The sequence below is a fragment of the Hyaena hyaena genome, unplaced genomic scaffold, assembly GCF_003009895.1.
Source record: "Hyaena hyaena isolate Hyena2069 unplaced genomic scaffold, ASM300989v1 scaffold_915, whole genome shotgun sequence".
Taxonomy (NCBI): Eukaryota; Metazoa; Chordata; class Mammalia; order Carnivora; family Hyaenidae; genus Hyaena; species Hyaena hyaena.
The window spans coordinates 305,966-328,262 of NW_024081550.1; the positions used below are offsets into that span (position 1 = coordinate 305,966).

The 22,297-nt window shown below is 40.4% G+C and overlaps 1 protein-coding gene across 1 annotated transcript in view; it reads left to right on the forward strand.

Moving 5' to 3' along the window:
• The window catches only part of RASGEF1B (RasGEF domain family member 1B), a 41,607-nt gene that overhangs the window by 10,523 nt on the left and 8,787 nt on the right, over positions 1-22,297 (forward strand). Inside the window, 9 exon segments of the mRNA XM_039220855.1 lie at positions 1,537-1,719; positions 3,508-3,630; positions 4,451-4,588; positions 12,290-12,502; positions 13,242-13,316; positions 14,893-14,988; positions 15,105-15,207; positions 16,646-16,725; positions 18,009-18,104. Of these exon segments, the coding sequence (XP_039076786.1) occupies positions 1,543-1,719; positions 3,508-3,630; positions 4,451-4,588; positions 12,290-12,502; positions 13,242-13,316; positions 14,893-14,988; positions 15,105-15,207; positions 16,646-16,725; positions 18,009-18,104 (1,101 nt within the window). The 5' untranslated portion in view covers positions 1,537-1,542.

Below are 22,297 nucleotides of genomic sequence, written 5' to 3' on the forward strand. Positions count from 1 at the left end.
AAAATGTTAACATTGAGATATTTGTTTAATAATGATTTCTATGTGCAAGGTCTTACCAACTATGTGTGCAGCACGTGTGTTAATGTTTACACCCCGTGTTCTGGATCACATCCTGATCCTTTGGCTGTTATGAGCATGTCCTGCCTCAGCGAGAGGCACGGCATCGGCAGGGAGGATGCCAGTGGTGACCAGTCTCCCGGGGTGATTCCCAGTAATCAGCTTCTTCCCATTCATGGCTGTTTTTGCCTTTTGTGTTCTCCCTCGGCATAGGTTTGGGGATGGAATAGAGTACAAAATGCTGAAGCTTGTTTTCTGTTTCTTTTTCTTGATCTTCCCTTCCCAGGTGTCCTTATAGTAGATTTTTTTTTTCCTTAACACCCAACCCCTGGCCACACCTGCTGCGGGACATGCACATGTCATGATGCCGTGATCCCCGTTAGCTGGAGGTGGAACAGATGCGCTTGGAGTGAAGGGCTCCACACCCCTTCCCCATTTGGATGCAGATATCTTTTGGCATCTTGAAAGAAGGATTAGCCCAGGTTGTGTCCTCCTGCAGCCTCCACACACCCCGTCCCCATCAATCCAGAGCCTTCCTTCATTGTCTGCCTTCTGAAACTCTCAGTCTGGCAGCTCCTGAATGCCTCCATTGTTTGGACACAGTGCCAGAAACCAAAAGTTTGTTCTCAGGGTCGGGAGCTCTGTCCCTAGGAATCCGAGTAATAACTTAATAGCTTCTGGCCTCCCCTGAGCACCCTCCAAAGGAGGGCTTTGTTAGCTGTGAAGCACACAAATGGAGAGGGCCTCCATGGAGCTTCTTGTTCCCCAAATCAGGTGCCTCTCAGCCCGTGTTTACTGAGAACTGAGGCTGTATAGAGCCCCCTCCCCAAAAGAATTTGACACAAGGGGTAAAAATCGACAGCATCAGATCTTCCAGTGGAAGCTGGAGTCCCCTTAAATCTCTTGATACATACATAACGTTTGGGAACACACATGCACTCACGTGCACATGTGTGCACACACTTCACACAAACACACACACATAGTGTACTTTAAGTCTAGGCCTCTCTTACAGTTTTCTCAACTTCTGCTTTGGTTATCTCCTACTATGCCCACTGTTAGTCCAAGACTTCTTACTTGTTAGGTAATTCTTCCCAACCAACTGGGAAGGTTTGCTCATTTCTGCCTTAGGATCTAACACTTGACTCAGTGAGATAAAGCAATTGGAAGCCCAGTTTTCTTCCTGCAAAAGAGTGATATCGAAATATGACAGCTGGAGACTTGAATCTAATGACCTGGATCCTTTGATCTAAGCATTTTATAGTATTTGACTGAATGACATTGGTACTCAAGACTATGCCTGCGTGTGTTACTCAAAGAGCAGTGTGCTTTCTTGATGGGTTCTGATTTTTGGACCCGACCCTAACCCAGTTTTAGAAGTACTTATCTCCTCATTACTATGAAACCTTACTTTTCTTTTGGACTGCAAATTACTCATACTATGTTTCCTCCTTTTTTTTTTTTTTCTTTTCATTTTAGGAAAGCATGCCTCAGACTCCTCCCTTTTCAGCAATGTTTGACAGCAGTGGTTACAACCGGAACCTCTATCAGTCTGCAGATGACAGCTGTGGAGGGCTGTATTACCATGACAACAACCTCCTCTCTGGGTCTCTGGAAGCACTCATCCAGCACTTAGTACCTAATGTGGATTACTATCCGGATGTAGGTATCCCTGTCCCTATGACACACGCTCTTGGTATCCTTCCAAAAAAACCGTAGTAGGCAGGGGCCTTGATACTACTGAATTATAGCTGGGTTGCTAAGAGTTTTTAGAATAAGAAACTGCATATTGATTATTGAGTATTTTGAGATCAGTTTGAGCCTGGGTATGATTCAGATTTTGCTTATTGTCTACAGTTTGGTTTCTCTTCAGGGTTGGTGCCACCCTGCACAGTCAGAAACCATCTAAGTGAAGTATCTGTAGCTTTAATTTATGCCTTTACCTTGGTCCTGATGTAGAAATGCCAGAGACGTTGGATCCTCCCAGAATATTTAATGCCTTTTTTGTTTCCAGGCTCATCACTCTGCTGAGAAAAGTGGAGTCCATAGGTGGGAAAACTTTACAGAAAGGAGAACAATAGTTATAGTCAAGATGCGATTCTTTATAGATTGCTAAAGTTTTACTTTGGTAGCCAACATTTATGTAGATAATACTTCCCAATCTAAGGAATTTGCTTACATTTTCTCAGCCTTTACAGCAATTTCAGGAGGCCAGAGAGGAGAACACTGAAATTCAGAATGTTGAGTAATCTACACACAGCCTCATCCCCTATCAGCAGTCAAACCTAGGTTTTCTGTTTCTGGGCAAGTGGTGTTCCCCACCCTGCCCCCACCCCCATCCCCCCACCCCCATCCCCCATCCCTCCATTCCTCCACCTTCCCACCCCCATCCCCCCACCCCCCCACTCCCCCACTCCTCCACTCACCCTCCCTTGTGCTACAGCTGCCCCTGTTACTCAACAACAGCTGGTTGTTGATAAAGATTGCATGAAAATATCTAGACACTAGATTCATATGTTTTTACAAATACAATAATGACCTTGGTGTGCGAAGGATAGTTTGTGCTTGCCACTGTAATTCACCATAGTGTTTCCTCCTGAGTTCTCTCTGTGTGTGATTTGTTACATAGCATTTTGAAATATGTTGCCACACAGGGAAAACTTGTAATCAAACATAAAAGGAATCCCTTGTTCAGCCCTGACAGTGTTTATGAGCTACTAAAGGCGCCTAAGGGGGGTTAAAAAAAAAAAAAAAACCAACAAAAAACAAAAAACAACTGGGACTTTTCTTTCATTGGGAGTCTGAAACTATTATAATAAATAAGCTGTACTTCATTCCTGGCTTCTTAGGAGACAGTGTAGTTAAAGAAAAGTGTGTAGTGTGATATTATGTTTTATCAAATTGCCTAGCTTTTGAGCAAGTAAATAGACGACTTGCAAGCCCGCCTTTGAATGTTCAGGCACAAGCACACAAACCGCAATATGCCTCACTGAACACACCGGAGGATCCCTGGGCTGATGTGGGTTGGCGGGTTTTTTGGTTTCCATTGAGTTACCATAACATTTGGACCCAGAACAAGATTCTGTATGGGTGGTCTATTTAAGTTAGATCTCTTTCTCTGGGCTGCACTTCATTTCTCTTTACTAAAATGAGTTAGGTGTCCTGGGATACTGACTCCAGAGGATGGATGTGAAAATGTGCTTTGAATACTTTCAGCAGATAAACTTATCTTGTACTTCTGGGGGTTTTTTGGTATGGTTTAAGGGAAGAGATACATCAGAAAGCAAAGGAAAAATCCATCTTCTGGAGTTTTGCTACTAAGCATTACTTTTGAAACTGTAGCATATTAATTCTGATGAAGAGAACTTAATTAAGATGTACCATATATGGGAAAGATAGTAGTTTCACTGAGAATATAACGTGATGATTTTTTTCCCTCTCTTGCCACAGAGAACATACATATTTACCTTCCTACTCAGTTCTCGGTTATTTATGCATCCATATGAGTTAATGGCCAAAGTCTGCCACTTGTGTGTTGAGCACCAGAGACTAAGTGACCCTAATAGCGATAAGGTAATGATATGTTTTGAACTTCACAATTTTCTCTATAAGTATGCTTTCTCTTTTCTGTTTCTTTTTTTAAATGTTTTTATTTATTATAGAGAGACAGAGAGATACAGAACATGAGCATGGGAGGGGCAGAGAGAGGGGAAGACACAGAATCTGAAGGAGGCTCCAGGCTCCGAGCTGTCAGCACAGAGCCTAACACTGAGCTTGAACTCACAAACCGTGAGATCATGACCTGAGCCAAAGTCGGACGCTTAACCAACTGAGCCACCCAGGCACCCCTCTCTTTTCTATTTCTACTAGGATTGGTAACTCTGTGGGTTAGGTTTTGTGAAGTTGGTTTCCTTATCACCAGGCTGAGGGGCATTAATGGTATCATGGCTATGCAAAGGGATTGGGAATGGTATAAAGAACACAATATAGGGTAGGATGCCAGAATTATTAGTGTTCATTTTCATCTAAGATCTTTATTTCTCTAACGTTCTTGGTCCTATTGAAACATTTTAGCATATTACAATACTGCCGTGCTACTACCCAAGAGAAAAGCCATCATAATGTGTTTGCTGGTCATTATGATGAGTATGGTACAATGCTTTTAAAATAAACTGTCATGCCCTTCATGTCAAACAAACAAAACCCCACAGTATAAATTTAATGCCATGGAAGATCCCTAGATCCTGCCCTAGGTTGGTGGTACTTGGCATTGACTTGGGGCAGGGGGACTAGACTTTGCTAGAAGTTTACCAGTGATACTGTTTGTAATTAGGTATTTGATGCAGTCTGTGTTGATAGACATCACTGAATGAGATTTGCTTTTTCTCCCTAGAACCAGATAAGAAAAATTGCACCCAAAATCCTTCAACTCCTGACAGAATGGACAGAAACATTTCCTTATGATTTTCGGGATGAAAGAATGATGAGAAACCTAAAAGATCTGGCTCACCGAATAGCCAGTGGCGAGGAGGTTGGTATCCTGTATCTAGCAAAACCACTCGAATTTCCAGACTGAGCCTTGGTGGGAACTGGTGCTGAATTATACATCAGACTCTCCACTGCTTCCTTCCTGTGTTGCCTTTGGGCAAGTCTTCCACATAGCATAGTGGTCTGTTTGGTGTGTCAAATGGCGATGATTGTACAATCCCACTTCAAAGCGATATCATTTGGGGCTTTATGTGATTAATTTGGAGGTATGTTCATGTCACTTCATGCCTAGGATTCACACTGCAAGTGTGTTTTAATTTTACTTATACTTTTCTTCCTTCTAAAAAGATTTGACATAGCAAGTTAGATATAAACACAAATAGATATAAAGTAAGTAATCTAGTAATATATTAGCTGATAACAAGTTGTATATTGATAACATCATAAATAGAAATAGACACTTTGTCTATTTCTAGGAGACACTTTGTCTATTTCTAGGAGAAAACAAATAGGCTAATGTTAAGAAGCAGTATAGTAGGACCGGACTACTGTGATTTGAGTGTAAACTCCAAGTAAAAGGAAATAAAGTCGGTTATGTGATGTTTGCTGTCAGGAAAGAGAGCATATTAATTTTCCAGGGCATTAAATTAAATGAAATGTTTTAACACTTTCTTTTTTTAACCTTTTTAAATGTTTATTTTTGAGAGAGAGAGAGCGAGAGTGAGTGGGGGAGGGGCAGAGAGAAAGGGAGACACAGAATCTGAAGCAGGCTCCAGGCTCTCAACTGTCAGCACAGAGCCCAACATGGGACTTGAACTCACGGACCACGAGATCATGATCTGAGCTGAAGTCAGATGCTTAACAGACTGAGCTACCCAGGTGGCCTAAAAACTTTCTTATGGAGGAGTTTATATATATAGGAGGGGGCATAGAATGAGATCAGGGAAACTGCTCTGTATGGGTTTTATAACAAACGCTTTTCAATGAAAACTGAGGCTATAAGAGTAATGTGGAATTAGCAAAGGTCATTCTTTTGGAGAGGAGAAGACAAAGAGAAAAAGACCCAAGTCTTCTGGTGCCCGGAAGTTGATTAGGTGGAGACAGAAAATAAGGTTCTTGGATAATCGTTCATAAATATCGCTACCATCAATTGAGCCTTTGATAAGAGCTAACTAGCTGTGACACATTCAAGGTGATCCTATTTGAAGCAAGCCTGCAGGGCTGGTATTTTGTGTCGAGGCTTGTTGGGCAAGGATGTCTTTGTAGTTCCTGAGCTGCCAGTGAGCTCCTGGGAACAAGTTACTTAGGCACAGACACAATGCTTTCGCGTAAGAAAAGATTGAAGAAGCATCTGGCAATTGCAGAGATGTCTTGTTTCTTTTGTCTTAAGATGCATTTTCCCATTACAAATGACCTTCCTTGAGAATGCATTCTTTCAGTGGTATGCTATAAAGACCGGGTAGCAAGATACCCTGTCTGTTCTGTCTACGTCGGGGTGAATCTATTTTAATCCCATTTCCCCCAACTTAAAAAATCATGTAAGATTTGCAGTTGAAAAATATGTACTTGCTTCCCTGCAGTCATGTCCTCATGAAAATGGAATTAGCCCTTTTCCCCTTCCCTTGGGACATTATATTGAACCCTGGTGCTCAAGACAGCCAGGATTTATTTCTGTAAGGCAGACTGAGTGGTTTCCTGAGTTGTTTTGCAAGTTATGACTGTAATCATCATTTTGCCAGTTTGCACATAACACGTTCTAGCAAGGTATGAATTGGTAGGTCCCTCACTCACAAAGGCAAAAGTTAAGTATCACTGGGCAGCTTTGTAATAACTCTTACATTAGTGGGGTTATCTGTTGGGTTGCTAGGCAGAGTCAGTCCTGGCTTAGTGAACTTAGCTTATGACAAGATGCTCAAGAGATTAGTCGCATGATAAGGACTTTTTCTTGTATGAAGGCTGGGTCCTGAGTCAGTGCTTTATTTTAGTTTTGTTATATTTAGGTACTTAACTTGATAGGTCAGTCAACTTACCTTCCCTCTATCACCTTTTTAAAAATTTGAAATGGTTACTTGATCCTCTCCAAAAGAGAACCTTAAAATCTTTTTCAGATAAAGAGTCAGTGTTCTGAGAATTCCAGATGAGTGGACTTTTGTTTTTCTTGTCATGGTAGTCAGTGAGGGAGATCATTTCTATCAGTGTTTGCCAGATTGGATTCAGTCTTTTTTTTTTTTTTTTTAATTAGACCAAGCTACTCAGGGGTTGGATGGGACCACAAAGGGCCAAACAGCCTTCTAACCTGGCTTCTTATCAACACTCCTATGTTAATAGCAAATCTGCAATAAACCTTGAGATTTTCAGACGGTTTTGAGTGTGAAAAGAGGAGATGAGAAGATAAACCAAGTCAAACCAAGGAATCGATTAACCTGGAGTTGAGCGGACCAGTGCCACCTGCCTCGGTCAGGTTGGGTTTTACAGGGACATTTTGTTCCTTTGGCTACTTCAGTCCGGTATTCTGAATCAGGTCCACACTTGGCAGCCGGTCGATCTGAGTGTGCTTTGGCAAGTTCCCTAAATTCCTTGCTTCTTCTTCGTTTCTCTAAATCATGGAGGTAACCGCAAGTGTTAACGTTTCTGTCAGCTCAGAAATTCAGTGATGGATGCTCTTTCCTCAGTTCTTTGCTTGGGAGGCCACATATCTGCTATATGCTTAAGTGTCCGTCCTCAGAGTGACCTTCCCTCACCAACCACCAGCGCCCTGTGACCCCTCTCATTATTTGCTGTCACCACAGTTTTCTCCATAGCACTCTGTGACTAGTAATTACTGGCTTTTTTTTTACAACTTGTTTTCCCTGACTCCTTGCTGTGCCCCCTTGGTTTGTCCTAGCTCAGTACTTGGCCTTTAATAGATATTCAGTAGTGATTGAATGAATGAATGAAGTAGTGTTTGAGTGAATGAATGAGCAAATGAATGAACCAACAGTTACTGGAATAGGAAAAAAATATCTCCCCCCCCGGAAGGAGTGTGGGCTTGGGTTGAGACTTGTTGCTTCTTGCCTGGGACTTTAGGGATTTTTTTTTTGGCAGTCGGTGAATCCAGGTGCGCCCTATATATAATTTTGTCGGATTCTGCTGAATCTGCTAGGACACTTCTGCATAATTTGGCTTAATATGCCCCCCCCCCCCCCCGGGGATTTGCCCAAAATGAAGTGGTTTATTAGGACTTGCCGGCAAGAAACATGAAATGGAGCTAATGATTGAATTACATGACAAATGGCTATAGTGGGTAAAATGCAATTTTCTCTTCCTTAAGGGGCTGGTCTTTATTCTGTCTTTATTTGCCAGGTAATTACTGTCACTGGCATTTGAAGTTATAAAAAAGAATAAGTGCATATATAGCAATTCATGACTCAGTAAGGAAGCACGCTTAACAACACAAAGCTTGGAATGGAATCAAATGGTAGCAGGAAGCTTTTAAAAGAGATCATACATACATGTTCTCTCTGTGTGTCTCTCTGTCCCTCACACACACAGCTCTATCCTATACCCTGTTGTGTATGTTTTCCCCTGATAGTTTGCTGCTTTTTGCAAACTAGCTGAATCCTTGACTATATACGCCTCTACTTCTTTCCAAAAAACAAAAGCACTTTTTAAAGTGTAAAATAAGAAACTTTCACCGGATATGTTAGTAGAGCATTGATTCTGAAACTTTGCTACATGTCAGAATCACTTGGGAACATTTATTATGATATTTGGGACAGGGGACTAAAGAAGCCATTTTATTTTATTTTATTTTATTTTATTTTTTTTCACATTTGGAAGTAGAATCTTTATTTTTTTTTTTTTTTCTCTTTGGGGTACATTTTATTTTATTTTATTTTATTTTTATTTATTTATTTTTTTTACAAATAGTTTATTGTCAAATTAGTTTCTACATAACACTCAGTGCTCATCCCCAAAGTGCCCTCCTTCATGCCCATCCCCCCCTCCCCTCCACATCCATCAGTCCTCAGTTTTTGTCAGCATTCAAGAGTCTCTCATGGTTTGCCTCTCTCCCTTTCCCCCACCATTTCCGCCCTTCTTCTCCCCCTTGTTCCTCCGTCAAGTTCCTCCTAATCCTCCTATACGTGCAAACATATGGTATTTGTCCTTCTCTGCCTGACTTATTTCGCTCAGCATAACACCCTCAAGGTCCATCCATGTTGCTACACATGGCCAGATTTCATTGTTTCTCATTGCCATGTAGTATTCCATGGTATAGATAAACCACATCTTCTTGATCCATTCATCTGTTGATGGACACTTAGGCTCTTTCCATGTTTTAGCTATTGTGGAGAGTGCTGCTATGAACATTGGGGTACATGTGCTCCTATGCCTCAGCATTTCTGTATCCCTTGGGTAAATTCCTAGCAGTGCTATTGCTGGGTCATAGGGGAGTTCTATTGTTAGTTTCCTGAGGAACCTCCACACTGTTTTCCAGAGGGGCTGTACCAGTTTACATTCCCACCAACAGTGTAGGAGGGTGCCCGTTTCTCCACATCCTCGCCAGCATCTAGAGTTCTCTGATTTGCTCATTTTAGCCACTCTGACTGGCGTGAGGTGGTATCTCAGTGTGGTTTTGATTTGTATTTCCCTGATGAGGAGGGATGCTGAGCATCGTTTCATGTGTCTGTTGGCCATCTGGATGTCCTCTTTGGAGAAGTGTCTGTTCATGTCTTCTGCCCATTTCTTCACTGGGTTGTTTGTTTTTCGGGCGTGTAGTTTGGTGAGTTCCTTATAGATTCTGGATATTAACCCTTTATCTGATATGTCATTTGCAACTATCTTTTCCCATTCCGTTGGTTGCCTATTAATTTTCTGGGTTGTTTCCTTGGCTGTGCAGAAGCTTTTAATCTTGATGAGGTCCCAACAGTTTATTTTTGCTCTTGATTCCCTTGCTTTTGGGGATGTGTCAAGTAAGAAGTTGCTGCGGTGGAGGTCAAGGAGGTTGTTTCCTGCTTTCTCCTCTAGGGTGTTGATAGTTTCCTGTCTCACGTTCAGGTCCTTTATCCATTTTGAGTTGATTTTTGTGCATGGTGTGAGAAAATGATCTAGTTTCATTCTTCTGCATGTTGCTGTCCAGTTCTCCCAACACCATCTGTTAAAAAGGCTGTCTTTTTTCCATTGGATATTCTTTCCTGCTTTGTCAAAGATCAGTTGGCTGTATACTTTTGGGTCCACTTCTGAGTTCTCAATTCTGTTCCATTGGTCTATGTGTCTGTTTTTGTGCCAATACCATACTGTCTTGAGGATGACAGCTTTGTAGTAGAGGCTGAAGTCTGGGATGGTGATACCTCCCGTTTTGGTTTTATTTTTCAGTATTACTTTGGCTATTCGGGGTCTTTTGTGGTTCCATACAAATTTTTGGATAGTTTGTTCTAGTTTTGAGAAGTATGCTGGTGCAATTTTGATTGGAATTGCATTGAATGTGTAGAGTGCTTTTGGTAGTAATGACATCTTAACTATATTTATTCTTCCTATCCATGAGCATGGAATGTTTTTCCATTTCTTTGTGTCTTAAAGAAGCCATTTTAATAAAGTTCATAGGCTTTTAATGTAACTCAAGATTATGAAAGTAGAAGAGCAAGGGAAATAGGGACAAGGGATTTATTATATTATGTTTTGTTTTTATTTAGTGTTTTTATTGAGGTATAATTAAGATATAACATTACTTTCAGATGTACATCATGATTCAGTATTTGTACACATTGTGAAATGATCGCATTTAATTAACAGCTATCAGCACACAGTTACAGAAATTTTTTCCCTTGAAATGAGAACTTTAAGATCCATTCTCTGAGCAACTTTCTTTTTTTTAAGGTATGTTTATTTTTGAGAGAGAGACAGAGTACAAGTGGGGGAGGGGCAGAGAGAGGGAGACACAGAATCTGAAGCAGGCTTCAGGCTCTGAGCTGTCAGCACACAGCCTTACCCAGGGCTGGAACCCGCAAACTGCGAGATCATGACCTGAGCCGAAGTCGCTTGCTTAACTGACTGAGCTACCCAGGTGCCCGTCTGAGCAACTTTCAAATATGGAATACAGTGTTATTAACTACAGTCACATGCTATAATTGACACCCTAGGACTTACTTGTTTTATAACTAGAAGTTTGTACATTTTGGCCACCTTCACCCATTTTGCCCCTACCTCACCCCTCATGAGGGATTTAAAGTAGCCCTTGATTCAACTTTGAACTGCTTTAGATTCCAAAGAAAAAGGCATTTTCTTTGAGTGACAAGCATATTACCAAATAGATAGCATCTTCTAAACTGATAACCTTAATGCTGTGTGGAAGATAGGTCTTTTTTGAGGGTTCAATTTTTTAAACACTTCGGTATTTCATTAATGATTTAGAGTGGTCTGTGAATGTAGAGAGAGAAAAAAAAGGCTCATCTAGTGGACCCATTTAAGGAACTGTGTTGAATATGCGCCAGACAAGCTGAGAAGAAGAAAAGAAAAAGAAGGCTGGGTTTGCTTTTTTGGCCTTGCCTAAGTAAAAATTGATCATTTTCAGATGCATACGTAATTTCCCTTCAGTATGCAAATATCTGTTCATCTGAGTTTTTGTAACTTTTTGCTCTAGTAAACCAAATTGCCTCTGTAAAATAATATGGTTCTTGTAGGTAAGATGAGATTCAGTTTTCAAATAACTAATTTCAAAAAGTAACATTGTACTACCTTTTAAAGAGGGACCAAGAAGAGAGCATGACCATAATCCTGTTTACATCTAAAGTCACTGTCCTACTTCCGAGGTATTAACTTAAGGACTGTGTTAGCATATGTACCTTTCTCAGGTAATTTACCTTCAAGGATGATTGTAGTTTGTTTCGCAATTTGGGGCTAGACAAGGAAGAATAAAAGAACTCCATAATTTACATCATGATTAATAGTACCGTAGGGTGGAGAGATCATGAAGTTATTTCTTTGACTTAACAAGTGTTTCAAAAGTCAAGAGAATGACATTTATCTCTAATACATGCATTATTTTTAAAACCAATTCCTCTTAAGTGTTGTGGCTCTAGGATGATCCGGTAGCAAACAAGGTGGCCAAGGGTAACACATAATGGGGGGGGGGGGGCTGCCACTTGGAAGAGTTGGGTTGTGAATATTAGCACTGACTCACAAATATAAAAGAAATGGACATGAGTCAAGTGGGGGTCAGATACCAAAAATGAGTATCCACTTCCTGGTAATGCATGTTATATGTGGAAGTCAGGAAGGTGGTTGGGGGATGAATAGAAAGTAGTGACACTTTCTGTCCGGTGGCTGTCTGTGCTCATAGACTAATGAGATTGGGCACGACAGGGGTGCGGAAATCAAGAAGGTGACCGTAAAAAGAAAGTGTTTGGAAAAGGAGGCTCTGAGTTGAGATCAGTGTATTTTAACCTGCCAGGATAAAGCAGTACATTCCTGTGCCAGCCCAGAGAGCCCTTAGTCGTATGTAGTCACTAATCTAAGCATCAGTGGGGTTTTCATAGCCCAGCCTGAATTATACTTTCAAGAGCAGCCTGAGAAAAGAACTATATCTTAAAGGTCTGAAAAGATTTAGTTACATGTCTCCCGTAAACTATTAGAGCTAGGCCGAACCCTCCTGTAACTGGCCTGGTGGCTCTCCAACATCCAGGGAAGTACATAGGCTCTGGGTTTGCACAGTGGTGAAAACAGATGTGCAGGACAGGGATGTAATCCTTTGCTTGTTCCCTGGCAGACATACAGGAAGAACGTCCAGCAGATGATCCAGTGTCTTATCCGCAAACTTGCCGCACTCAGCCAGTATGAGGAAGTCCTGGCGAAAATCAGCTCCACATCTACAGATCGGCTCACGGTTCTGAAGACCAAACCGCAGTCCATACAGAGGGACATCATTACCGTCTGCAGCGACCCTTACACTTTGGCCCAGCAGCTGACTCACGTAGAGCTGGTAAGGTCGTTGTCTGCCTTGGCCTTTGTTTGCATCTGCAGATCTGGTTTGCTGTGGCAACCACACAAGTTGTTTGCTAGCAGTAATGTCATAGGAGAGGTTAGAATAATCCCAGTGGGAAATAATCTGTGAAGTAGCTGGAATATGTATTGCTGAGACATTTGAAGATGAATGTTTCTGATGTCAGATGCTGGGAAATCACTCTAAAATAAATACTAAGCAATGGGGAGCCTGGGTGGCTCAGGGGGTTGAGTACCTGACTTCAGCTCAGGTCACCGTCTTGTGCTTTGTGAGTTCAAGCCCCGCGTCAGGCTCTGTACTGGCAGGTCAGAGCCTGGAGCCTGCTTCAGATTCTGTGGCTCTCTCTCTTTCTGCCCCTCCCCCGCTCATGCTCTGTGTCTCTGTCTCTCTCTTTCAGAATAAAATAAAATAAAATAAGATAAAATAATACAAAATATAAAATAAAATACTAAGCAAGCCTGAAGAGTTTATTGAACTTCCTCATCTTCCCCCTCTGCTTTTCTATAGCTTGCGTAGCCGTTCACTATCTTGCATAGCATTGACCTAAGAAAATTGTCTCTGCTCAGATCTTGAAGATGATGACAATATTTAGGGTTAAAGGCTCATTTTACAAGCTGCATAAAAAGTGGGGGTAGTGCCAAAAGTCAACAGGAGGAGTCGACAGTGCATTTCTTCTTGGTTTTTTTAATACTGTTGACCTGTTGGTTTTGTGTTTCAGGAAAGGCTCAATTATATTGGGCCAGAAGAATTTGTTCAGGCATTTGTACAGAAGGACCCTTTGGATAATGACAAGGTAATCAGCCTACCTACAGGTCAGCTCTGAAATTAGAAATGGAATTTCTTAGTCTGTGATAGTGAGTATAAGAGGCAGAAATTGGAACTATTTTGTCTCAGGTTTTAAAATCAGAAAGTTTTTTTTTTTTTTTTTTTCCAGGGCACCTGGGTGGCTCAGTTGGTTAAGCAGCCAACATTTGATTTCAGCTCAGGTCATAATCTCATAGTTCATGAGTTTGAGCCCCACACCGGGCTCTATACCTGACAGCATGGAGCCTGCTTGGGCTCCTGTCTCTCTCCCTGTTTCTCTGCATCTCTCCCCCTTGAGCATGCTCACTCTCTCTCTTGCTCTCAAAATAAATAAACTCAAAAAAAAGAAAGCTTTTTTATCATTAGTCATGTCTGATTCATTGCCGTTTTTCTTAAGCCAGATCTTCAAGTGCCTTTACCATATTTTACCCTATCAGAAACTTTCAGCCTTTTCTTCCTCCTTATTGGGAAATTTAATAAGCAAGTAGATCCAGGATTTGTGGTGATGAGGTAGGAAGTAAAAACATAATGGTTTTAGCAGATTAAATCAGAAAGAAAATACAAGAGAATGCTCTGCTCATGATTCAACAATAACGGGCAGTAAAGACAGGATGCACATCCAGTGCACCGAGTAAGGGACTTTACTGCTTTGCCTCTTGTTATAAGGTGAATCCCTCATGACAAGTTTATTGCCTACATGAAGCTCACATGTAAAGAAAGTGACACTGAGCATGGACTAAAAAATCGGTGTACACACATAGGAAATTTCTTCCCCCAGGGACCTCCAGAAACATTTCGAGTTGTTAGGAAAAGACTGTATCGCCCACTAATGAAAGCCCCCCTTTGGGAGTTAGGGGTAACAGCTGTTTTCCGGCCTTAGAACAGCTTCCCTCAGTACAGGAAGTGAGGATCAGGTTTTGCAGCGGACTCTTTTGTTTGTTTGTGTCTTTTGGAAGGAAGGAAAGAGGGGTATAATTACTTGTTCAAACATGGCCTTGAACTCCGAGATGAGCTTACCTCCTTTTGCTTTTGAATAATTCACGCCACTAAAGACCATGATGGTGTAGACTTCCATTTACCTATCTTGGAAAATAGTTTCTTGCTCTATGATGCTCCAAAATTTTTTCCTAGATTTAATTTTAAGAGAAAATGCTCTAGTCCCCTGCTCTCTCAGCCTCTTCTTGCTGTGTTGATAGCAGTTGGTATCCACACCCTATTAAGCGTCAAGAATGTTTTAGAACACAGCCAAAACCCTTCCTTTGTCCTTGAGAGGAAAGTTCCCACTGAGAGTGACTTAGTTTCCTGGGAGGGAAGGGCACCATCTTGAATGCATCAGAGTACATTTCTAGATCTTACAGGTATTACTGGACTGCACCAAGAGATTTTGATATTTCTGTAAAAGTCCAGAATGTTAGTAGTTTTCTCTCTCTGTGACCACACCCCCTCAGCTTAGAAAGCTGTCTTAACCCATAAACTGGAATAAAGGCCCATATCTGACAAAGAGGAGAGCCTGATACACTCTTGTTTTGTCTCCAACTCACGTGCTCACTTTGCTCTCTCTGTAGAGTTGCTACAGTGAACGGAAGAAGACACGAAACTTAGAAGCTTAAGTGGAATGGTTTAATCGCCTCAGCTACTTGGTTGCCACAGAAATCTGCATGGTGAAAAAATGAGTTTTCTCATTCTCCTAGCTCTATTATTTTTTCTTACTTATTGGGGCTGTTGGATCTACATGTTGGATAACTGCCCTCCACCCCTTTTTTCCTTTTCTGTGTAGCCCGTAAAGAAAAAGCACCGAGCAAGAATGATCGAATATTTCATTGACGTAGCTCGGGAGTGTTTTAACATTGGCAACTTCAACTCCCTGATGGCGATAATCTGTGAGTATTTTCTGGAAGATATGTGTCCTTTATTTTTATAGGTCCTGTGAAATATGTCCACTAAAAATTCACAAACGGTATAGTTTTATTAATGAAAACTCTACCTTTAACCCTGAATTGTTTTAGAATGTTCAGAATGCTTCAAATGTCCAAAGTCATACAAGTACATATACTCTTTTTTAAGTATACACGAATTCATGGGACACATTCACTCGGTTTGTCCTCATCTGAACATTTATCTATGAAAGCTCATAAGCGAGGTGCTTGTCTAAATGAAGGATTTAAACAAAAATATTTGGGCAGCTTGTGTATCAAGCATTTTAGGGATGTCTGATCTGAGATTAAATTTTGGGATTCCATCAGTATGGAGAAGAGGGTGCTCTGAGAAACTGGAACATTTCCTGACTGCCTATGCAGTAATAATTACCCAGGGCACCTTATTACCCTAGTACATAAACTTTGCTCCTCCTTTATATCATGGGGATTTTAATACCAGTGACCTTGTTTCTTTTCATTCATTTATTCATTTCATTTATTTTATACTGGTTGTCATACTACAATTGCTGATAATGACTCTCTTTCACTAAAAGTACCCTAATTGATATGATAAATTATAGGGTTATCCTACACATTGTAGGTATACAGTAAATATTTGAATATTTACCTGACTCTTCAGAGTCAGGGTCAGTTTGAAGCCAGAGAATCTACCAAATTTAATTAAATCCCTTTGATCCTGATAAATCCCCCCTCTCACCAATTCTGTTTTCCATTTCCTTTTTGTTGTAATTTTCCTTGTCTTCTCCCTAAAAATACTTGCCAAGTTTCAGCTCTTAGTCTGCTTTACTTCATGATAATGGTGAACAGATAGATCATCTACATCAGGGACCTGTAAGTCCACAGTCTAAGTACTAGAAGATTACTTAATTTCTCCCCGTATGCTAAGAAAATGTCAAGGCCAGCCATGTCATGGGAGAAAGTATTTATAATACACATAGCTGTAAAGGGGAACTTGTATCCAGACTCTATAAAAGACTCTAGGAATCAATAAGAAGAAGACAAATAACCCAATGAAAAAGGGGGCAAATAGTTGGACACTTCAGAAAGAAAATATCCTAATATGTAGTAAGTATATGAAACAGTGCTCCGCATCATAGAGAAATATAAATCCAAATCACAGAGTAATACCATTTCACACCTTAGAGGGACTGAAATGAAAAGGACTGGTTGAACCAAATATTGAGGATATGAAACAAGCGGAATTCTCGGGTATTGTTGGTGAGAATATGAACTGGTGTTACTACTGTGGAAAACTGGCAGCTTTTTTTAAATAAAAGTTAACTCACACTTAGTAATGAGCACTTTTTTAGAGGATAACTTCAATGACTTATTTCTCTACTTCAACTTTTTCTCCCCCCCCCCTGCCATTTTAAATGGAAAGCTGGCATGAACATGAGCCCAGTCTCTCGACTGAAAAAAACGTGGGCCAAAGTGAAGACTGCCAAGTTCGATGTTCTTGAGGTATGTGAAGCTGATGCCTTGCTGTTAAGTAACACTTTATACCCAGAAAGTAGAATTCTTCTGTGTGAGCTTGCCTCTTGCCCAGAGAGCGCTACAGAGAAGAAAGCCCGTCTCTCCTTGTAGACACAGGGAATGGAAGGGGGTTAGAATTGGAGGACAGGGAAATAAATCAGGTTGCAGGTCACCCCTTTCCTAGACAGAGGTGTTCACTTTGGGGTGACCTATCAGTTACATCCCATTGTATGCCAGGGTGGAATTTGGATCCTGAACCACTGGGAGCTCTATTTCAGTGTGGGCCCGCTACCGTCACTGATTCACAGTGTCTCAGGGGAAAGCTTCCCATCCCTACAGAAATACTCATTCACCATCCTTTCAGCCAATTTAGCTAACCTGTGAAAAAGTTCTTCTGATATAATTCTGAGCATAGTAAGAATTGTACATAAAGGCACTTGTGTTTGGGTCATATTAATGTCATTATTGCCTTGGGGGGTTGGTCCAGCTCTGCATCAACTGTCTTTGGAGATAATAAGTGTTCTTTCCTGAGTTTTCCTCCAAATTGGGAAGTATCATTGGATCTGTTGCATTATGCTTTTATTCATATTGTCTAATAAATTCCTTTTCCTTCTTATAAGATAGTAAGCTTCACTTACTTATGAATAGTTTGTTAGCAAATGCAAAGAATAAGTTCACTACAGAGCATTGGATCACTATGCATGGCTAACCATCAACTGACCCATTAACCCTTAGAGGAAACCAGGGATTGGATTCTTACGCAGGTGTTTGATTCTTTGTTAACAGTTTTAAGTCTAATCTCAACAGTAAACCTGGAATTTGACATTATCGAAGCTGACATACGCTTATTTAAATAAACCAAACCTCAAGAAAGAAACATTTATGTTCTAATGTGTTTCATGCCTGTGTGTGTATATGAGAGGGGTAAATCCTATTCTTTTTTTTTTTTTAATGTTTATTTATTTTTGAGAGAGAGAGGGAGTAGGGAAGGAGCAGAGAGAGGGAGACACAGAATCGAATGCAGGCTCCAAGCTCTGAGCTGTCAGCACAGAGTCCGATGCTGGGCTCGAACTCACAAGCCATGAGATCATGACCTGAGCTGAAAGTCGGATGCTTAACCGACCGAGCCACCCAGGTGCCCCAGGGTAAATCCTGTTCTTAATGAGTTCCCTCACGTGTTGCAATTTTTAGTACATAGAGTTAAGATGATTTTGCAAACTTTCTGCAGATGAGAAGTAAATGGTTACTACTCTTCTCTCTTTTGTGGACAGCATCAGATGGACCCTTCAAGCAATTTCTACAATTACCGAACAGCTCTTCGTGGGGCAGCACAGAGGTCTTTAACTGCTCACAGCAGCAGAGAGAAGGTGTGTGCTTAAAGGAGTTTTATTCTTATAGAGTTCCCATGTTGTTGCACTGAAATGCACAGAGAAGGAGAGTGCTAAAGGAAGGTACCATGTGATTATCCATCATAGATGGATATTATTGTGTTGTTGTGTTATTTAAATGATCATTTTGTAATGTCTTAGTTGTTTTTCAAGCAATAAATTAAGTCCTATGTTAAGATGAGTGATAGCATTAGAATAATTTGATTTAATGGAAAATAGACATTTTAGCTCTGCACAAGGTAGCTAACTTAATGTAACCTTTTTTCCTAAAAGAATTAGCTTGCCTCCCATGGTTTAGTTATTTATTTTCAGAAAGTAGGTTAGTTGCTGTAGCATTAGGCTTGCTGTTACTAATTGGATATGTGGGTGGGAGAAAAAGAACAGAGATGATGTCTGAGAAATTAATGGTCCTTACTCTATCTACCCTCCCCTTAAACAATTTAGTACTATGTACCCTGGATTCTGAGGGTCCTGTCTTGCCCATGTCAGTGTTCTGTTTCCTCACATGGAAAGGAAAAGTCATTTCGACATTTAGAGATCATGTTATTTGCCAAGTTAACACCTGGTTATGGTACATGGGCTGATGAAGTTGTTGATGAGAGTTATTTTTTGCTTAGATTCTATTCATCTTTTAAGTTAAACTGTGTCTTCAACAACTCTTTTAAGATGAGGGTAAAAAACACTTGAGGACATCTCAGTCACTTCCACAAAAAAGCTTTAGCCTCAATGATCTTACAGAAAGACAAACACAGGGGCGCCTGGGTGGCTAAGTCGGTTAAGCATCCGACATCGGCTCAGGTCATGATCTCACAGTTCGTGGGTTTGAGCCCCGCGTTGGGGTCTGTGGTGACAGCCAGCTCAGAGCCTGGAGCCTGCTTCAGTCTGTGACTCCCTCTCTCTCTGACCCTCCCCTGCTCACGCTGTCTCTCTCCCTCTCTCAGAAATAATAAAACATTAAAAAAAATAAAAAAAAAAAAAAAAGAAAGACAAACACAAAAAGAAACTCCACCTTCTGAAAATGTTAAATTGATTCTCAACAAAATCCAAAATACCAGTTCAGATAACATTTGAGAGATTGTGAATACGTTAATTCTTTTAAAAATAAAGAGGGGCGCCTGGGTGGCTCAGTTGGTTAAGCATCCGACATCGGCTCAGGTCATGATCTCACAGTTCGTGGGTTTGAGCCCCGCGTTGGGGTCTGTGGTGACAGCCAGCTCAGAGCCTGGAGCCTGTTTCAGATTCTGTATCCCCCTCTCTCTCTGACCCTCCCCTGCTCACGCTGTCTCTCTCCCTCTCTCAGAAATAATAAAACATTAAAAAAAATTTAAAAATAAAGAAACAAGGTCCAAGAGGGGATAAAGCAAAAGAACTTGCTCAATTTAGACAGAGTGTACCAGCTTTTACACTTTTCTTGCTCGAATCCCAGCACACCTGTGACAAGATTGGAAAAAAAAATCGAATGGGAAGTTTCTTAAGGTTAAGCTTCATAAAATCAACACATGGGGGGCTGTCTGCATCTTCTCATTCACCCTCCCAGTAGGATGCAGCGCTCTCCCTATGGAAACCTCCATAAGAGCCAGGAGACTATAGAATCCTATATCTAAGCATCACTGCTCTAGTCCCGGCCAAAGTCATTCTCAAGTCCCGCCCCCCCCAAAAAGATTATACTTGTGGGACTCCAATAGCCTTTTCCAGAAAATAATCCAAAGTATTTACCCTTTACATCATTTAATAAATTATGTCTGCTTTAGTTTTGTTTTTTTTAAACTCAGTTCTGCGTGAGCATATGAGTCGTAAAACAAGTGAAATCACCACTGTTAAAGAAAATGCCATTGCTTTCTCACAATTGGTCTCAGAGGCTATGAATGAAAACATCTCTGGGTAAAACGCATCTTTTATTCAAGAGAATTGGGATTTATTTTTCCTTTTTTGAAGTGAGGGTAAATTCTCTTTATTCTTAAGTAACTTAAAAATCTTCTTCCTAGTAACGTGATTAGAGTAATAGCATCTTTAATATTCTTTCAAATTTTAAGTTTATGTGGCCGAAGTGGCACATCTCTAGGTACCATTCTATGGTACAAATCAATTCTGTCTTCCACACAGAGGCCCCTAAATGATCTTTAAGTAGCGAGTTTTCCTGTGGGTATTCAAGCCTCTAGGTTTTTAACCATTCCTCATACGATTACATGGTTGCAAATCCTTTTACCATTTCATTTATGTTTGTGGGAACTTGTTCCTGCCCAACAGCATTCATTTCTAGGTATGAAACCAATAATGCCTTTAGGGCATATTTACCAAGTCTCTGAATTAATATTTTGAAAGGGGGACACCTTTCAGTTGGTAGAGTCTATGACTCTTGATCTCGGGGTCATGGATTCAAGCTGCAGATTAAGGATAGAGATTACTTAAAAAACATAAAATATATTTCTATATTTTTGTTAATATTAATTAATATTTTATTTGTCATTTACACTTATAAATATATTACATATTATATATAAATATATTTGTAATATAATATTTATTTATGGATTATTTTATTACTATTTACTAATATATTTGTATAGTAAATATATATTAAAAAGGGGAAAAAGAACATTTTGAAAGGAAATTAGAAAACATTATTACTTGAGAAGTTCTCCCATTAACGACATCAATGTCAAACCTCCCAGTTACTGTAGACTTTTGCTCTCTCCTCTTAGTAACCCATACATCCACCTTAGTGCCTGGAAACCCAAAGTCCTTGAAAACCTCCTGGTCTTGGGGCGCCTGGGTGGCTCAGTCGGTTGGGCGTCTGACTTCAGCTCAGGTCATGATCTCACAGTTTGTGGGTTCGAGCCCCATGTCAGGTTCTGTGCTGACAGCTAGCTCAGAGCCTGGAGCCTGTTTCAGATTCTGTCTCCCTCTCTCTCTGACCCTCCTCTTCTCACGCTGTCTCTCTCTCTCTCAGAAATAAATAAAAACGTTAAAAAATTAAAAAAAAAACCACCTCCTGATCTTTATTAAGTTAGATTTGTTGTAGGGGCTGCAGGTATGAAGAGAATTCTCCATGAGTAAATTAGAATTGGAAGAACCCTGTGAGACTTCTTTCTGGCATATGGGCATAAGGAACAGAAAAGTAAAGGGAGATTACTTATATATCTATACTCTTGGAAGAGTGAGTCAAACCATTCATAGTAGGTCAGTCCAGCAATCCCACATCTAGGTATTTATCCAGAGAAAATGAAAAGATATATGCACCCCTAGATTTATTGCAGCATGATTTAAAATAGCCAAGATAATGGAAACAGCCTTGAGTAGCCACAGATAGATGAATGGATAAAGAAATTGTGGTACATACTCAATGGAATGTTATTCAGCCATATAAAAAGAATGAAATCTTGTCATTTATGACAGCATAGATGAACCTTCTCAAGGACAGTAAGCTAAGTTAAATAGTCAGACAAAGACAAATACCAGATGATCTCTCTTTCATGTGAAATCTTGGTTTCACTATCTCTCTCTGCTCTGTCTCTTTCTATCTGTCTCTCTATAAATGTATTTATATGATCATCTTGCAGGCACCAGGAATGCAGAAGTTACATAAAGGATAGCCTCCATGCCTTAGCCAGGGGGGCACATGACATGAAGTTAGGAAAAGTTTCAATGTCAGTATGAGACAGAATGGTTAACACCACACGAATCTCACTGCCCAGCACAGAGAATAGAGCACAGAGATAAAGTTCTTGCTTAAAAGCTCTTACAGTATGCAAACATTGCACCTTGATAATAACTTGATTTTCATTTCCCTTTTGATAATTTATCCTTATTGTCTTATAAGTGCGTCAATACTATTTTTCCCTTTTTTATGGGCCTCATTGGTTTTTTGGGCGTGCTTAACTGAGGGCAGACCTATATTATTTAATTTAATTCTCACTATAACTCAATAAGGTTGATTCCATTTTAGGTTCCATTTTGATGTGAGGAGACTAGGTTTTATTATACCAGGGTTTGGTTCCCATTAAGGGCCAGATCGTAAATATTTTAGGTGTCGTAGGCCATACAGCCTCTGTTGCAACCAGTCAATTCTGATGTGGAGGCATAAAGCAGACATAGGCAATATGTAGATGAGTAAGTGAGTATGGCCATTTTCCAGTAAAGCCGTCTGGCCACTGTAAGTTGAATTTCCTATA